At 43.1% G+C, this 15,816-nt stretch overlaps 1 protein-coding gene across 1 annotated transcript in view; it reads left to right on the top strand.

Moving 5' to 3' along the window:
* The window catches only part of ACTN2 (actinin alpha 2), a 60,202-nt gene extending 45,104 nt beyond the window's left edge, over window positions 1–15,098 (top strand). The window contains exons 13-21 of the mRNA XM_019746994.2: window positions 2,803–2,911; window positions 4,900–5,040; window positions 6,543–6,725; window positions 7,463–7,597; window positions 8,452–8,631; window positions 9,320–9,466; window positions 12,361–12,426; window positions 13,298–13,456; window positions 14,874–15,098. Coding sequence (XP_019602553.1) covers window positions 2,803–2,911; window positions 4,900–5,040; window positions 6,543–6,725; window positions 7,463–7,597; window positions 8,452–8,631; window positions 9,320–9,466; window positions 12,361–12,426; window positions 13,298–13,456; window positions 14,874–15,032 — 1,279 coding nt within the window. The 3' untranslated portion in view covers window positions 15,033–15,098. The remainder of the gene's footprint in view (window positions 1–2,802; window positions 2,912–4,899; window positions 5,041–6,542; window positions 6,726–7,462; window positions 7,598–8,451; window positions 8,632–9,319; window positions 9,467–12,360; window positions 12,427–13,297; window positions 13,457–14,873) is intronic.
* The last annotated feature ends 718 nt before the right edge of the window (window positions 15,099–15,816 follow it).

Genomic DNA, 15,816 nt, shown 5'->3' on the forward strand with positions numbered 1-15,816 from the left:
GCTGCGCTGCTGATGCGGCGCTGTGTCTTCCGGGGACCCCCCCCCCCCCGCAGGGGGGACCATGGAGAGACTCCCCCAATAGCGTCCCAGAGCCTGCCCAGGGAGGGCGCAGGCCTGCCTTGCCTTTCCTGTGCGGGAGGACTCTGGGATGGAATGGTCTAGGTTGTTTTTTTTTAAAAACAGATAAACAGATGAGCTGATGCAGCTTTAGTTCTTTGGTTGTGGTAGGATCCCTGTGTCCCCCCCCCCCCCCCCATCCAGCAACACCCCACCCGCAGCACAGGGAGCTCCACTTCCAAGAGGATGAGAAATAAGGAGGGAGGCCGGGAGCACAGATCGGAAAGGCGGCCTCACCCAGGCGGGGGTGCAGGACAGACCACATTGCACGTCCAGAAACCAAAACAAAACAGAAAGTACTGCCTCACCTCTGAAGGAGGAGACATTACAGCCCCACTTTTCTTTAGCACCAAATAGGTGCCCTGTTTTGTGCACAGTGCAACTTCCGGGAGAGGGACCTCCTGGCAGTGTTTCTAAGTTTTTTTAAAGACCCTTGTCTCTTTTTTATATAAAATTTCATTCCCCACTCCTTACCCCTCATTGTAATCACCAGTATGTCTGTAGCACTTTCAGAGCCTGTCGCATAATGGTAACATAAATGTTCATTTTAATATGTGTTACATTTTAAAACTCCCACGTTCCTCACTTTGACCAGCTGCAAACTCCGTAATTAACAGATGCAGCGTCTTTACAGAGTATTCTATTTTTCAGCCTTAACCATGTAAACTCTTAATCAGTGCTCATGGTCATCAGATCCAATCTGTGCACATATTTGTGGCCTCTACATTCTCTGTCTTACGCTTCTTGAATGTTGGGTGTTGGGCTGCTCATTAACAATCACAAATAAAATAAGGGGATGAAAGAAACTCCGGCCATTTAATGCTCTGTAATAGTTCGCGTGAGCAATTCGAAATGGTTTTAAGTGTTGCCCATAAAATGTAAGTAATAATGGTATATTATTATTATTATTACTACTGTTGTTATTCCTGGTGTCCCCAAAGCCTATTTCCTCACACAGTCAAGAGAGGAACCACAAGAATTTAAATCTGGGCTCATCTCAATGTTCCTACTGTCCCTATCCTTTTCCCTTCCCTAAAATATTGATCAAAGTGTGCATGCAGTTTTCAAAGTGCACAGAAACTAGTGTGCCCAGTTATGCAAACCCTAACTTCTTGAAAGCAGTTATGTGTAGAACTAACACGTACGAGTTAGAAGGCGGAGCACTGTTTGCCCTGAAGATAACTGTGAGCCATGCACATTGGTGTCTCCATTATGTATCAGTAGGATTCCTAAGTTTTGTTTTTGAAGTCTTTTTTCTCTTTAATATTTGCATTTGGAAGAGCCATAGACTTTTCACTTTGCATTCAAGGCTGTGCAAATTGCTGATGTTTTTTTTTTGTTTGTTTGTATGTTTGTTTTTTAAGGAGGGCACAGCTCATAGTGGCCCATGTGGGGATCGACTGACAACCTTGGTGCCATTAGCACCATGGTCTAACCAACTGAACTAACCAGCCGCCCCATGTTTTGGCTTTTTGATTATAACAATGAGCACAAGAATCTCAGTCCCTCTCAGTCAGTGAAGTGTATGTGTGTGTAGAAAGCTGCTCTTAAGAACCAAATAAGCTTCACTTAATTTGGTGACAGGGAGCATCTTAGACACTGGAAGAACATTCCGATCACAACCATATGCATTTCCTTTATCCAGTAACAGAAACAATAACATTTAATAAGGACAAGGGAGGAGTATTTACGAGAGGAAAAAAGCAAGTAATGAACAGCCATTGCCTGAATTAAAGGTCTTATTCAAACAAATTAAGGTTTGAGTATTAAGAAATAAAACACTTAAGCTTTGGGAATGGATGTGGTAGAAGAGGGAGTTTCCTGAGCTGGTCTTGCCTGGACTGCTTTGAAGGCGAAGTCTCGTGAAGATAACTTTAAACCTCGTGAGTCTCGCTTTCGTCTTAACTAAAAGACTTAACCAAATTTTGTGCAGAATTCAAACTCTTTATCCCTGGAGATACCAGGTTAACCTTCTAATTGAGAATTTGCTTCAATGCTAAGTTCAAATCATGTCACAAAGCTCCTGTCAGGATGCCTGGACAGGCTGGTGAGGAAGAGGAATTATTTAGTGGGAAATCTCATTCTCGCTGTCACACGAGTGACGTGAGACAACTCGGAACCTCTTTGTCCAGAAGAGGAAGGGCTCTGTTCGGCCAGGCGTTAGATGTCCCTCTGGTGCTAGAGTCACAGTGCCCCTCCTGGACAGGATGCTCATCCCGCTGTGACACTGGCGGCCCCGTGCCCTTTGAGAGGAGCCAAGGACACATGGGGTGCAAGCTGACACCAGCTCCCCCTTGCCTCATTTTGATGATCCAGTCACTGTGGCTTCAGCAAGGCCCATTGGACTGCCCTCCAGGTCAGATAGTTGGCTTCACTTATAGGTACACGGCCGCTTAAAAATAATGCTATGCTCTCTGGGGGCCTGGCCAAGAAAACGGAGGCAGCATAAAGGTAGCCTGAAGGATTGAGAAGACGGCATTTCTCTCTGTTTAGAAATCTGTTCACCAGCAAGAGTTTCACTAATTCTTTTAATCTATCAGAATAGCAATCATGTTTGCTATGATGATGATTAACAAAACCCTGAAATACTTGCCAATTTTCCATCTTTTTAAAAAGTGTATGATCTGTTTGACCCATGCCCATTTTCCCTCAAATAAAGAGAATCTTTATTTTCACCTCTATTAGTGAACTGGACTATCATGACGCTGTCAATATCAATGATCGGTGCCAGAAAATTTGTGACCAGTGGGACCGGTTGGGAACGCTTACGCAGAAGAGAAGAGAGGCCCTGGAGGTGAGGTCTTTAAGCCACCTGTGGATGTAAATGAACTCTTTTAACAGAGGCTCTTTAATTAAGTCCCTGTTATAAATTTCTTTCTTGTTTTTCTGTGGCATGAGGTGCATAAAACAAAACAGGTTGTCCATGAAAGGATCTTCTAAAGACAGCATGCAAAGTAGGAGAAAGAGGGAAATGAGAAGTTGGTAGTTTTGTACTATAATTTATCCATACAGCAGTGACATATACTTTTGAATTAAAAAAAAAAATCCAGAGGTGAGGAAGATTATGGTATAAACCCATTTTGTATCAAGTGGTAATTACAGTGAATTTCCGTCAGTCCTTATATAAGAGTAAACTGAGCTGTGACTGAGCCAGGATCAGGAAGAGCTTAACTTGAGATGTGCTAAGGGAAATGGCAGCAAATGCTGAAGTAAGGAAAAGTAACATGAAACAGTCAGGATGAATTTGGCCTTATTCAAGTAGAAGGCTTGGATAAACAGCAGTAAGTGGCTGGTGTTTCACTGTACAGTGGCCGCCCCTTATTCACGGGGAATACTTTCCAAGCCCCTCCAGTGGAGGCCTGAAACCACGGACAGTACCGAACCCTATATATACTATGTTTTTTTCTTATACATATATACCTATGATCAAGTATAATTTATAAATTAGGCTATTTTAGGGTATTAACAAAAATAGCTAATAATAAAATAGGACAATTATAGCAATATACCGTAATAAAAGTTATGTGAATGTGGTCTTCCTCAATATTTCATTGTCCTGTGCTCACCATTTTTCTTGTGATGATGGGAGGTAACACATTGCCTGAGAGATGAGATGACCGGAGGTGAAGGACATGAGGTGATGTAGGTTGGCCCACTGTTGACCTTCGGACTTTACGTCAGAAGGAGGATCATTTGCTTCGGGCGATCCTGGATCATCGAGCTGTGATGTTGCTGATGGTTGGATGTTAGGAGCAGATGATGTTGATGGTTGGGGAAATTGAGTATTTTCAGACTGCGGTTGACCATGACTGAAACTGTGGAAAGTGAAACTACAGACAATGGGAGACTACTGTACCTAATTATCGTTCACCATAGAAGACTCAGACAATGTGAAGGAAAGAAGCAGTTACCAGTCTTCTGAGTCTTTTCACCCTGACTCTGATGAAATATTAAAATACATAATATCAAGCTTCCTAGTTGCCAAATGGCTGTTATGTGTCCACATAAAGAAAGAAGTGCTGATAGGAAGGACCAGGCATGTAACAGAGATAGCCCAAATATTTTAGAACAGGAGAAAAAAGTGAATCTAACTATGGAAGACGTATGATACAGGGTGCTTTTAAGAATAACTAATAATGAAACAGAACAATTATAACAATTGTCGGCTCCACCTACTAGTAAGTTAGTCCTCTTGCTGTTGGCTCCCCATCCTCTCCACATATGAAACAAGCATGCTGTCCTTCTCTGGCTTGAAGCCTTGTGATTTCCTTTGCTCAGAAAGGCAACGAAGAAATCTGTGTTAAACCCTGAATGAGGATTAGAGAACATTAAGCTGTAATTCCTCCTGTCTTCACAAGGTGGGTGACTTTTGGGAAAGGCACATATCTTCTCGGCACACTGTTGACTAAAATGAGGAAAATGACCTGGATTTTCTGTTGTCCAGTGTGGTTAGGGAATCACATCCTCTAACTTACAAAGCAAATTACTAGGTGCCCCCTGTGGACTCTCAGTTTTCAGAAAGGTGGCATGTAGTGGGTTATTTTAAGTACTTTCAAAACAGCTACTCTGGATGCTGTCAAATCCTTCTTTGATTGAGAAGGCACTTCACAGAGCTGCAGGGTTCAGCCTGATTATTTGAACATTGGTTAATCTTGCGTATAGACACTTTAATGAGTATTGTGATGAACAAAATGTCAGACGATAGTGTATTGCTCTGGAATGCATATTTACATGTTAAGAGTTTCTATTATTTGATCTGTGGCAACGCTTAATAATCTGCAGAGAACTGAGAAGTTGCTAGAAACCATCGATCAGCTTCACCTGGAGTTTGCCAAGAGAGCTGCTCCTTTCAACAATTGGATGGAAGGCGCCATGGAGGACCTTCAAGACATGTTCATCGTCCACAGCATCGAGGAAATCCAGGTACCTGGACCCCCTGTGTACTCCCGGGGCACTAGAAATGAACTGTCATTTTAAAAACTTAAAAGAGGGGGATTTTTTTTTTTTTTTTACTAAGAAAAATGTGGTTACCACGCCCACATTACCCTTTGAACCTTAGCTTATCAGATAATGGTGATGATAAGGGTCTGTTGTTTAAAAAAGAATGCGGAATCATTGAGCAAAATAGTCATGAATAGTATTTATGTCTATTAATGGAGTTATTCATGGAAAGTTATGAGTTTATTGGCTGCTGAGTTAACCACGATGCAAAATACGTGGTACTACTATTTATTCGGATCTACTGAGTTTTGCCGGATCTCAAGTCATCGGAAACCACGGATGAGCACCTTCTGCCTCCCACAATCCAAATGTTCTGCTTCTAAAATGTATAAACAAGACTGCTAAGCAGTCATGTTATGGGGGAGACTCGCTCTCCAATAGCCAGGACCCAATTTATTTAGAGACCATTGTACAGTGAATTTGATGTGTAATAGAATATAAAGAGAAAATACTTCTCGCTTCTTTTTTTCTGTAAAAGAGATAAGTCATCAAAAAGAATCCAAATACAAAGGTAATACTGAAAGTTGGGATTTGCACCCCCTTCTCCTTACCAAAGAGCATTCTAGAAGGGTTTGCACCTGAGTGAAAGGTATTAGGAAAGATATTACTTCGTTGAACATAGCATTTGTCTTCTGGAAGAGACTGTGATGGTGTCTCTTTCATGCTCTCTTAGCAGAGGTTAGCAACCTGAAATCATTTATGTTTGGAATAAGTGAGACTTCTAACATACCTACGGAGCCCTACTCAATGCACTAAGTAGTTTCTTTGTTTAGTGACAGGTGTGCTGGCCACTGGTCCATTGCAGCATCTGAAGTGAACATTAGCTTTGCACTTGAAGGTGGTTCACGTGGCATTTATGGACAGCTGAACTGAGGGGGCTGCTGTCTCTCAAGTTAGGGCTAAATGATAGCTTTGATAGATGGACTGTTTATAAAGCTGCAGGGGAAAGAGTTGGTTTCTGTGCCCTTTTCGTTTTGAGACGTAGGGAAGCACTTACTTCCTGGTGGTCTTTAGGTATAAAGGCAGCAAATGTTAGGTTCCTTTGTTGGATTTCAGAGGTAAAACTGTCGTTAGAAAGGGCAGCAAAGTTAAGTTCTGCTCCTCAGCAGAGAGCAAGGCCTAAACAGTAGCTGGGGATTGAAAACAATGACAGCAAACATGATTTTTTTAAAAAAAGAAAACAATGTTTTTTTGAGGACTTTGGATTTATAGCCATCAATTAAATCATCATCATATCTTTTTCCATTTCAAGGAGCTTGACTTTTGTGTACCAAATAGCTTTTCTACAACACCCAGAATATGTTTTTGTCCAGAGATTCCTGCAGTTAGAAAGGCCTTTGTGTGTGTGTTTGGACGGGACACAGAAGCCTGTAAAATTCCCACTGAAGTAAGACGGGCTTCTCCCCACTTGTGTCTCTGGTTAGAGTTTAATCACTGCACACGAGCAGTTCAAGGCCACACTGCCGGAGGCGGACGGCGAGCGGCAGTCCATCATGGCCATCCAGAACGAGGTAGAGAAGGTGATTCAGAGCTACAGCATCCGGATCAGCTCCAGCAACCCGTACAGCACGGTCACCATGGACGAACTCCGGGCCAAGTGGGACAAGGTGGGTGATGGAGGGCTGGGTGTGGGACTGGGGGCCTCCTTGAAGCCCCGGTGAAGGGAAGAGGTAAAAACCTGGGGGAGTCAGAGTGCCTGCTTTTGCATCATGATCATGGTTTCATTCACACCAGATTTCACAGATGAACAGCGTTAAACGCTTTGATGTCATTCAGCAGCTTCTGTGGTGGATGAGGGAAGGACGTAGAGATGATTTTCCTTCAGGAAAATTTTATAAGTGTTGGCATAATCAGTCCAGGTTATGATACAAATACCATAGGGAAACTATTTTTAAAACCTCATCTAAAAATGTGGTGGAATCAACTTACCTATAATGCTTCATTAAAGAATTTTTAGCATATGGGATAGACATATCCCAAATGTGTGTGAATTGTCAATGCAGAAAAAATGCTTAGAAAACTGTATCAGGAGAACTAAAGTCGTCCTGTTGCTGCCTTTTAAATTGTGGGAGAGTGTCTTCGAGTTCAGTGATAGTCAAATGGGATCATTTGAGCCTTTTGTTTCCATGAAGAACTATCCAGTCTTAAGCAGTCGCTCAGTGGCACTGGGTGGCAGTCAAAGCTAGACCAAGCTCTCCCTTGAGTCCCGCAGTAGGTTCTTCCTGTCTCCATCGCCCTTCCCTCTGAGCTCCCACACCACCTTTTGGACCATTACTTCTTCTCTTGGTCACTCCCATCGGACCAATGCTGGCCTCTAAGCCCTGTTGCCCTTGGGCCCTGACAGGTGAAGCAGCTCGTGCCCGTGCGGGATCAGTCCCTGCAGGAGGAGCTGGCCCGCCAGCATGCCAACGAGCGTCTGCGGCGCCAGTTTGCAGCACAGGCCAACGCCATCGGGCCCTGGATCCAGAACAAGATGGAGGTAGGTTGGCGCCCTTCACAGAGCTTTTCACAGCTTTAAAATTAGTCCCGGAGCTGACACAGCAGTGGTATCGCTTATGCTGTAGCTTCTGGTCGGCCAGTGGGGTTTTGTAGCCTGTGGGCATCAGCCTGGGGGTGAGATGGGGGGGCGCGCACTCTAGGGGGCGAAGCCGGTCTTGCTGCCATCCATTCATTTGGTCATTAAAAACGATGGCAGGGCTTTTTTTCTTTTTTTTTTTCTTTTTGTCTGGTTTGTAGCTTCTGCAGGACCTAGATTTTAAACCATCCATCCTTATGGAAGACATGTGAAGAGTCACAAATACTTTGCATTTTCAGAACATTTAAGGAAAAGTGATTTTTGAATGACACTGATTTCTGGGCTCTTTTTATCACCCAGAAGAGCCAAGACACATGTATTGGCCCTCTTATTTTTCTCCCAACCTACCTTTTGGTGATGAAATGTTACCTTTTTTCTGAAAGAGGAGAACATCTAAAACTGTAAGGGAATTCTTTTGACCCCTGTGAAGCATCCACCATCTTCAGTCTGTCTGGCAGCCACACGGGTGCAGCTCATCCCTGCCCTGCAACCCAGGGAGGCTCCACCTTCACTGGAAGGAGGCTGAAGTGACTCATATCTTACCCTCTTGCTGTGCTTTTTTAAAATCATAGTTGATTTTTCCCCCATTCTCTAGATAGACCAGAACTAGAGCTAGCTCCATTCTGTGGCACTGCCCTGTTTCCCACTTGATCTGAGAAAGTCAAGTGACGATACCTGCTGTGGGTGTAGCACCTGAAGCCGAATGAGGGGTGCTGGCTCCCACTCACCTGTGTTTCTCCCTGTTCTTGCTGCATCAGGAGATTGCCCGGAGCTCCATCCAGATCACAGGGGCCCTGGAGGACCAGATGAACCAGCTGAAGCAGTACGAGCACAACATCATCAACTACAAGAACAACATTGACAAGCTGGAGGGCGACCATCAGCTCATCCAGGAGGCCCTGGTGTTCGACAACAAGCACACGAACTACACCATGGAGGTACGGCCGCCACACGCACGCACTGCCGTGCTCTAGTTGTGGCCATCTCACCTTCTCAGGGTGTTTTCTCCCCTCATTTGTCTCTGTTTGTTCCTGTTAGGTTCTGCAAGTATGAAAGGTAGGGACCTTTAAGCTTTTCCTATCACTTATGTGAATAGACTTTGTGAACGTAGGTCGGTACAAAAGTAATTGTGGTTTAAAAGGTTAAAAACAATTGCAAAATCCGCAATTACTTTTGTACCAACCTATATATCAAGCACATATCAATTGTCATCATCATCATCACAGCAGGGAACTCACTGCACTACTTCAGAGAAAGTACCAGAAATTGGACTGTTACATGTCTACCAGTTCAGCCCCATTTGATCTCCCTGCGAGCCACTGGGTACAATCCAGGGCCCCTCCTGCTACTTGGTAAATGGAAAGATAGTTCTAGTGACAAAGAGACTATACATTGTATATTTTATCTACATAGTGCCAGTTAAAAGTGTTAGAACCTCGTCTCACTTCTGAGTATTTCCTGCTACAGAATCTTGCAAAAAGTGCGAAAGTGGAATAAAAAAGTATTGGAAGGTCTATAGTAAGCCCTACTTATCTCCTCTTGGGTTGAAACTCCTGCAAGGAAAATGAGGAGGCAAGATTGACATGCTGGAATCCCCTAGAGCTGACCATTCCTTTTTCTTGGTAGCACATTCGTGTTGGATGGGAGTTGCTGCTGACAACCATCGCCAGGACCATCAATGAGGTGGAGACGCAGATCTTGACGAGGGACGCCAAGGGCATCACCCAGGAGCAGATGAACGAGTTCAGAGCCTCCTTCAACCACTTCGACCGGGTACCTCCCCCTCTAGTCATTTGAAAAGCGATATGGGCAACATTCAGATGTGTTTGAAATAATATTCATGCTATTATTTTAAGTCTTAATGCCCTATGAAGGTTACAGGGACATAGGATGATTAATGCCAAAGGGAAATAGACATCAAGGTGAAGTGTGTGAAGCTCTGATGTTGCTCAGGGTGACAGGAAGTCCAGGGTTGTGTGCTGTTTTCTGCAGGGGACTTAACGAGCATCTTTGTAGTTGGTAGCAAAGCTAGACTTATTCTAAGTGAAAGTGTACCCTTAACATGTGGTTATTGGATTTAAGCATTTTCTATATACTCAAATACAAACCTCTAATGTACTTTTCCTAAGTAACTATTTAAGTAACAAACCTGATGGAAATTTAACCCACACATTCAACATATAAACTTAGTTTTCTTTTTTTAACTAATAAAATCACCTCTTGGGATGTTTTAAGGAAAATGCACCAACAAAATGGTGGTCATTTTCATAGTAAAGGCAAATATACAAAGTTAAATGTTGCTTTAAAAAATTATCTAGTGTTTTGATTTGAATAATACTGGGTAAAACCAATTCTTTATAACAAAATTCCCAGTTTGCATAGCACATTCCATTTGTTAAAGATCCCTACAAAAGGATATTCCATTACTTGGTTTGGGACCCTGTTTATGATTCACAAGTATAAGTAAATGGTTTTTAAGATGCCTCTAGGTTAGGCCAGCCACATCCAGGCCCATTAAAGAGTTCAGACAGTAGACTTCTGATCAGGGAACTGAAGCATAAATAAAGAATTATATGCAAAGATGGAAATGGAAATTGGCCTGGTTTCAGCTGCATTGTGCAGAAATGTGCTGTAATACTGCCCTGACTTCACTCATTCATGTTCAGGTCGTTTTTCTTCTGGGAGGGAAATAATTGATCCTTGTTTCTGCATAAACCCATCTGGGCTTGTCGGACAGCTTCGCTCATTTGGGCTGCCTCACAGGAAAAGCACGTTTATTTGAATCCAATATAATGATACTGTCTTTTGCAACCAAAGTCCAAAGGAGGCCAGAACCCACCAAGTTTAAACATTTGTTTAAATTAAATGTTAAGGATTATGTGTGTATAGAAGGAAACAAAGTTTTCTAGAAGTTACGGGGAAAGGTGTCAGGGATATGATCTACTTTACTTCCTCTTCTTATTAAATAGGAAAGACAGGAATGGTGGGTACTGAGCATGTGGCCTGAGGGACTCTGCAGAAGGTGTAGAGCGTAGGTGTAACATGATCAGAGCTGGCTTCAGAAAAGTGTGCCTGGCAGCCTTGGTTAAAATGGGCTGGAGGGACGCAGGGCAGGAGAGAAAGTGAGCAGAGGCTCAGACAGGAGACTCTTGCAGAAGTCAGAGAAGAGGATGTGAGCTTCTGGGCTGAGGTGTAAGAGTGGTGGGAATGAAGAACAGGACAGCTGAGATTGGTGGAGACAGAAATCTGATAGAACTTAACAGCAGGATTGGGGGGCTGAGGGAAAGGGGGAGGTCAAAAATGACCTGGAAATGCTAAACCTTCAGAACACGAGAGAAGGGCTGCTATTGAATTACAGGGAGCTTTTGCAGCAAAGAGGTGCCCCGGGCAGTGAGGAATCCAGTTGTGGATTTTATGGCTGTTGCCTGTGGGAGTCACCACATAATGGTCATTTCTGGCAAGAGAGAGTCTGCAGAGTATGAGAGAAGGCCTGGATCTTAGGGAATTAACTCTATTGAAAGGAGGCAGAATAGCCAGAGAATGGACGCTGAGGGAAGTCAGTGGAGAGTGAAGAGTTTCCATAGTGGGGAGCGTCGCTTTGGAAACTGTAGCCAGGAGGGCGGGGGAGGGGGGCGCTGGTGAAGGAGGGCTGAGCCCGTAGGTGTGAGAACCGACATTCATAGAAATAAAGAACCTCTGAGGTGAGCTTTTGGGACTAGCCATTTCACGTGCAAATGAAAACACCAGTAATAACCTCTATGAAATAATGGATTGGCTAGTATTAAAAGTGTTTTCTTACCTTTAAGTTTATATTGATGCTTGCACTTCAGCTGTGCTCTCAAAACACTCAAGAAAATTTTCAGCCCCATCACATCCAGGGCTTGGGTGGACACCTATATTTCAGTAGAATTTGGGCGGCTATTTCTCCTACCCTGACCTTCTCTCCACTCTGAGAGAAGGCTGTCGCCCACTCAGCCTCCTTAAACGCTGCTCTGTGTAGACCCTCACTGGATTTACGGTGAGGCTGAGTTTGCTGCACGGAGGGGCCACTCCACCCAGGCCCAGGGCCTAGAGTGGTTGTGCGGTAACTTGCCAGTTGTTTACAGAGTTCTAGGAACGCTGCCTTCTTTGGGGGAGTTGTACCTGGGCCATGAGAGCATCTGTTTCTCAGAACACTTACAATATGATTTGTCATCAGTGGGTGGCAGTAGTCAGCTCCTGACTAGGTCATTTTCAATGGTACTGGGTTCGTCCCTTCCGCTGCCTTGTTGAATGTGTAGTCTCCTTTCTTTTTCGTCTGTTGTCCACCCTTCCTTCCTCCTTTCTCCTTTTTAAGAAATCATTTTGACACCTTTGAAGTGACACCCTCAAGAGAGCACCTAATCTTGTTAACTGTTCTGTAATTCAGTCTCTGCCTTCCTTTCCCCCACCTCCATATACTCTTCCTTAGGTTCCCTCCTTAATTAAAAAAAGAAAGAAAGAAAGACTAGGAATTATTTTATAACATCTCTGTGTTGGCTTCGGTCTTCTTGTAAGTCACGGTGACCTGTACAGACTCCAATTGAAAAATTCCAGGTGTCCCTTCTCTGACTGGGTTTGTTCTCGTGGTTAAGTATTGCTGCTCATTTCCCTTTAATTCTCAGCTTCTCTGTTTGTTTTGTTGGCAGAGGAAGAATGGCCTAATGGATCATGAGGATTTCAGAGCCTGCTTGATTTCCATGGGTTATGATTTGGTAAGGCAGAAGCAGACATTTTCCTAAGATTTGATATTTTATTGAGCTTGGATGTATATTACAGGGGATGACTGCTCTAAAGTACGGTAACACACTTGCGATCGGTTCCTTTTCATTGTAGAGGATGATAGTTTTGAAGGTTGCCTGTTACGATATCAAAATAATTTCACAGAGCCAGAACATATATTTTCATTCAGAATTGGTCAGAATTTTTCTAGTGAAGGAAGCGAACATAAGCTTTCCTGATGATTTTTTAATAGCTTTATTGAGGTATAATTCACATACTATACAGTTCACCCATTTAAAGTGTATACTCAATGGCTTTTAATATCCTGATGATTTTTAAAGTGTCTTTTCCTCTAACGTTGTAGAAGGTAAGAAGTTTTTAGTAATAAATAGCTAAGAAAACCGTATATTTCCCTGTGGGCCGTGATGGTGCTGATCACCTCACTTCTCTGTTACCCACTAATGTGTAATTTGAACATGAGCTGCTTTGATTCCTCTCAGACCTTGAAAATAAGTCATGAGAGACATCTGTGAGCTGCCTTCTGTTTCGCATGTCACTCTTAGTCTGGAAAAGGCCCAGCTCCTCCAAACTCCTCTTCTGGCATCATGTTCAGGCCTGAGAACACGGGTCCCAGGAAGGGAGGGATTCGGACGTTCGGTAGCTTCTGGGCTTAAAGCTACAGCAACTGTTACCATCACTGGATAGCAGTAAACTCAGGTCACCCATAAGGGGATTAGTTCTAAAGATTGAAGGGAAACACAGGAATACTTAAGTTTTCACACACAGAGAGACTCACATGTCAACGGGTGAAAGTGGGAGGAAGTGTGCTGTGCAAGTGAACATTTCTTGGCAACCTTGCCTCAGGGAGAAGCAGAATTTGCCCGCATCATGACTCTGGTGGATCCCAACGGACAGGGCACAGTCACCTTCCAGTCCTTCATCGACTTCATGACCAGAGAGACGGCCGATACCGACACCGCTGAGCAGGTCATCGCCTCCTTCCGAATCCTGGCTTCCGATAAGGTCTGTATGCACAGACTTTCTGCTTTTGTAATAGTCCACTGCATGTTGGTAATACAAAAGGAAATGGGTGCAAGTAAAAACCGGTTTGATCTTAGTGCATTTTGTAGCACCATCAGCATTGAATTCAGAAAGCAGCAGGAAAACAGCAGAGGTTTGCCCAGAACAGAGAAAACACAGACATTTTGTTTTTGAAATTTGTGCTTGGGACTCTCAGTGAGTTTTATGGAAGGAACCAACAGTGTGTAGTCTGTAATTTTCTTGTGTTTTAGTGGTTCCACCCCACTTTACATTCTGAGTTGGTAGATCAGACTCGGAAAGAAGAAACCATGCAATTCAGAAGTTAAGGAACTGGGACCTTCTCTTTTGGATCAGTGACCCTAACTCTGTGCCCAGACACTGGAGCAAAGTTAAATATAGCCATTTGATCATTTAAAAAAATTGGCAAGCTTTTCATTACATGTAGCCTCTAAATTAAGTAGGAGTTTAATTGCAAGTCCAGAGTTTTTGAATCTCACCCCCCGAACAAAAAATAGCTCAGTAAGTATGAATTCAATTTTGGATAATGATTCTTTTACCCTGTGTTCTAGCTGAGAAGGAAAGGAAGGTAATGAAACATAGCAGGGCCATGGTTATTACCTTAAAACATCAGGCAAAATAAACTATCATAAAAACACACAGACTCACATGTCAACGGGTGAAAGTGGGAGGATGTTTATTTTAAAATCCTTTATCATGGAGCTGAGGTGGAAGGCATAGCCCATCCGACATAGGAATTAATGAGCCATGGCTCATCTAACCCTCCCCCGTCCCTATTACAAATTACAGCCTGATAGTTGCCATTCATTTATTTTGACTCTTACCAGCTAGTCCTATTTCCTGTTGGACATGTAACATTAAAAAAAAAGAAGACTCCATTTTTAAATATTTTATTTTAGAAAGAGGATTTCTTCAGTGGCAACATGTTTCTAGTTTTTTAATAAGCTGAGTAGGAAAATAACTCTATTTTTCTAAAACACACATCACATACAGTCAAAAATGACACCGATTATGTTAAATTCAACAACCCTGTGTTCTCCTCAATGTATAATGTGAACCGACTATCCCTTTACGTTTGTGCCGTGAAATTTAGATCACAGTATTTATCACTCACAGTGTGGCCCAGTTTGAGACATTTTGATGGTAATGCTCCATCTGCCTTTAGGAAGCTTATGACATTTCCTACTGGCCAGAAGGTGGGTCATCGAGCGGATACTTAGTAAACTCAGCCTGGTGTCGGTTGTGCTATGCCCGTTAGCCTCCCTGCCTTTAATTCCTTTGTAAAATTAAACAAATGCCAGCCATGTATAAGTCGTAACATGTTTGTTGCAGGGCTTTCTGCGATTGATTTTACAAACACCCGTGTGTCCGTCTCTTGCAGCCCTACATCCTGGCGGATGAGCTGCGCCGGGAGCTGCCCCCAGACCAGGCGCAGTACTGCATCCGGAGAATGCCGGCCTACTCGGGCCCCGGCGCTGTGCAGGGCGCCCTGGATTACACCGCCTTCTCCTCCGCGCTCTATGGGGAGAGCGACCTGTGAGCTCGGCTCTGTAACCGCTGATCCCATCCGAATGCAATAAAAGCTGGTCGCAGTTTGTTTCTTGGAGACTTTGACAAGCTTTATTAAGTTAGGGGAGAGGAAACATTTTTTTTTTTTTTTTGCAGTTCAGTAATTGCCAGCAATGTAACATGGGTGGAATTCAGTTTCTATGGTATATGACATAGTGTGCTTCATAAATAGGTTTCTTTATTTCTGAATTTTTAGCCAAATGCTATGAAATATCAGGAGTTTTTGTTTGCTTCTTTGATAAAACAGAGCAAATTACTTGAATAGTATAAAACTAGGACTATCTAGGGACAGAAGAAAAGTACAAAATGGGAAATTCCAAAATACCCAAGATTCAAGACCAGGAAAAAAAAATTTGATGATTGTTTGATATTTAAAAAAACCAACTCTTCATATTTTATATTCTTATGTGATTTATCCCTAGGGGAATATATTTGCGATATTAGTGTTTTACTTTCTTGCTTATCCAAAGATTAGCGATATTTAAGTATAAATGGTACTATTGTCTCTTTAGTTGAATTTAATGTTGTGAGATGGAACTTCCAGGGAATAGACACAGACCACCTTACAGATCTTTAGTACTTCCCAATTTTTAAATAGGGATTAGAGTCAGCTCTTCATTGTTTAGGACTATGCGGTCCAGTTAGTGGGTTTCAATGCCTTATTCCTCCTCTAAAGTAGAGACCTCAGGAAACACGGAAGTCGGCCATATTGCCAGAGAGGAAGATGTAATCACCAGGTAAATGAGTTTTTTAGG

Source organism: Rhinolophus sinicus, linkage group LG12 (assembly GCF_036562045.2).
Source record: "Rhinolophus sinicus isolate RSC01 linkage group LG12, ASM3656204v1, whole genome shotgun sequence".
Classification (NCBI taxonomy): domain Eukaryota; kingdom Metazoa; phylum Chordata; class Mammalia; order Chiroptera; family Rhinolophidae; genus Rhinolophus; species Rhinolophus sinicus.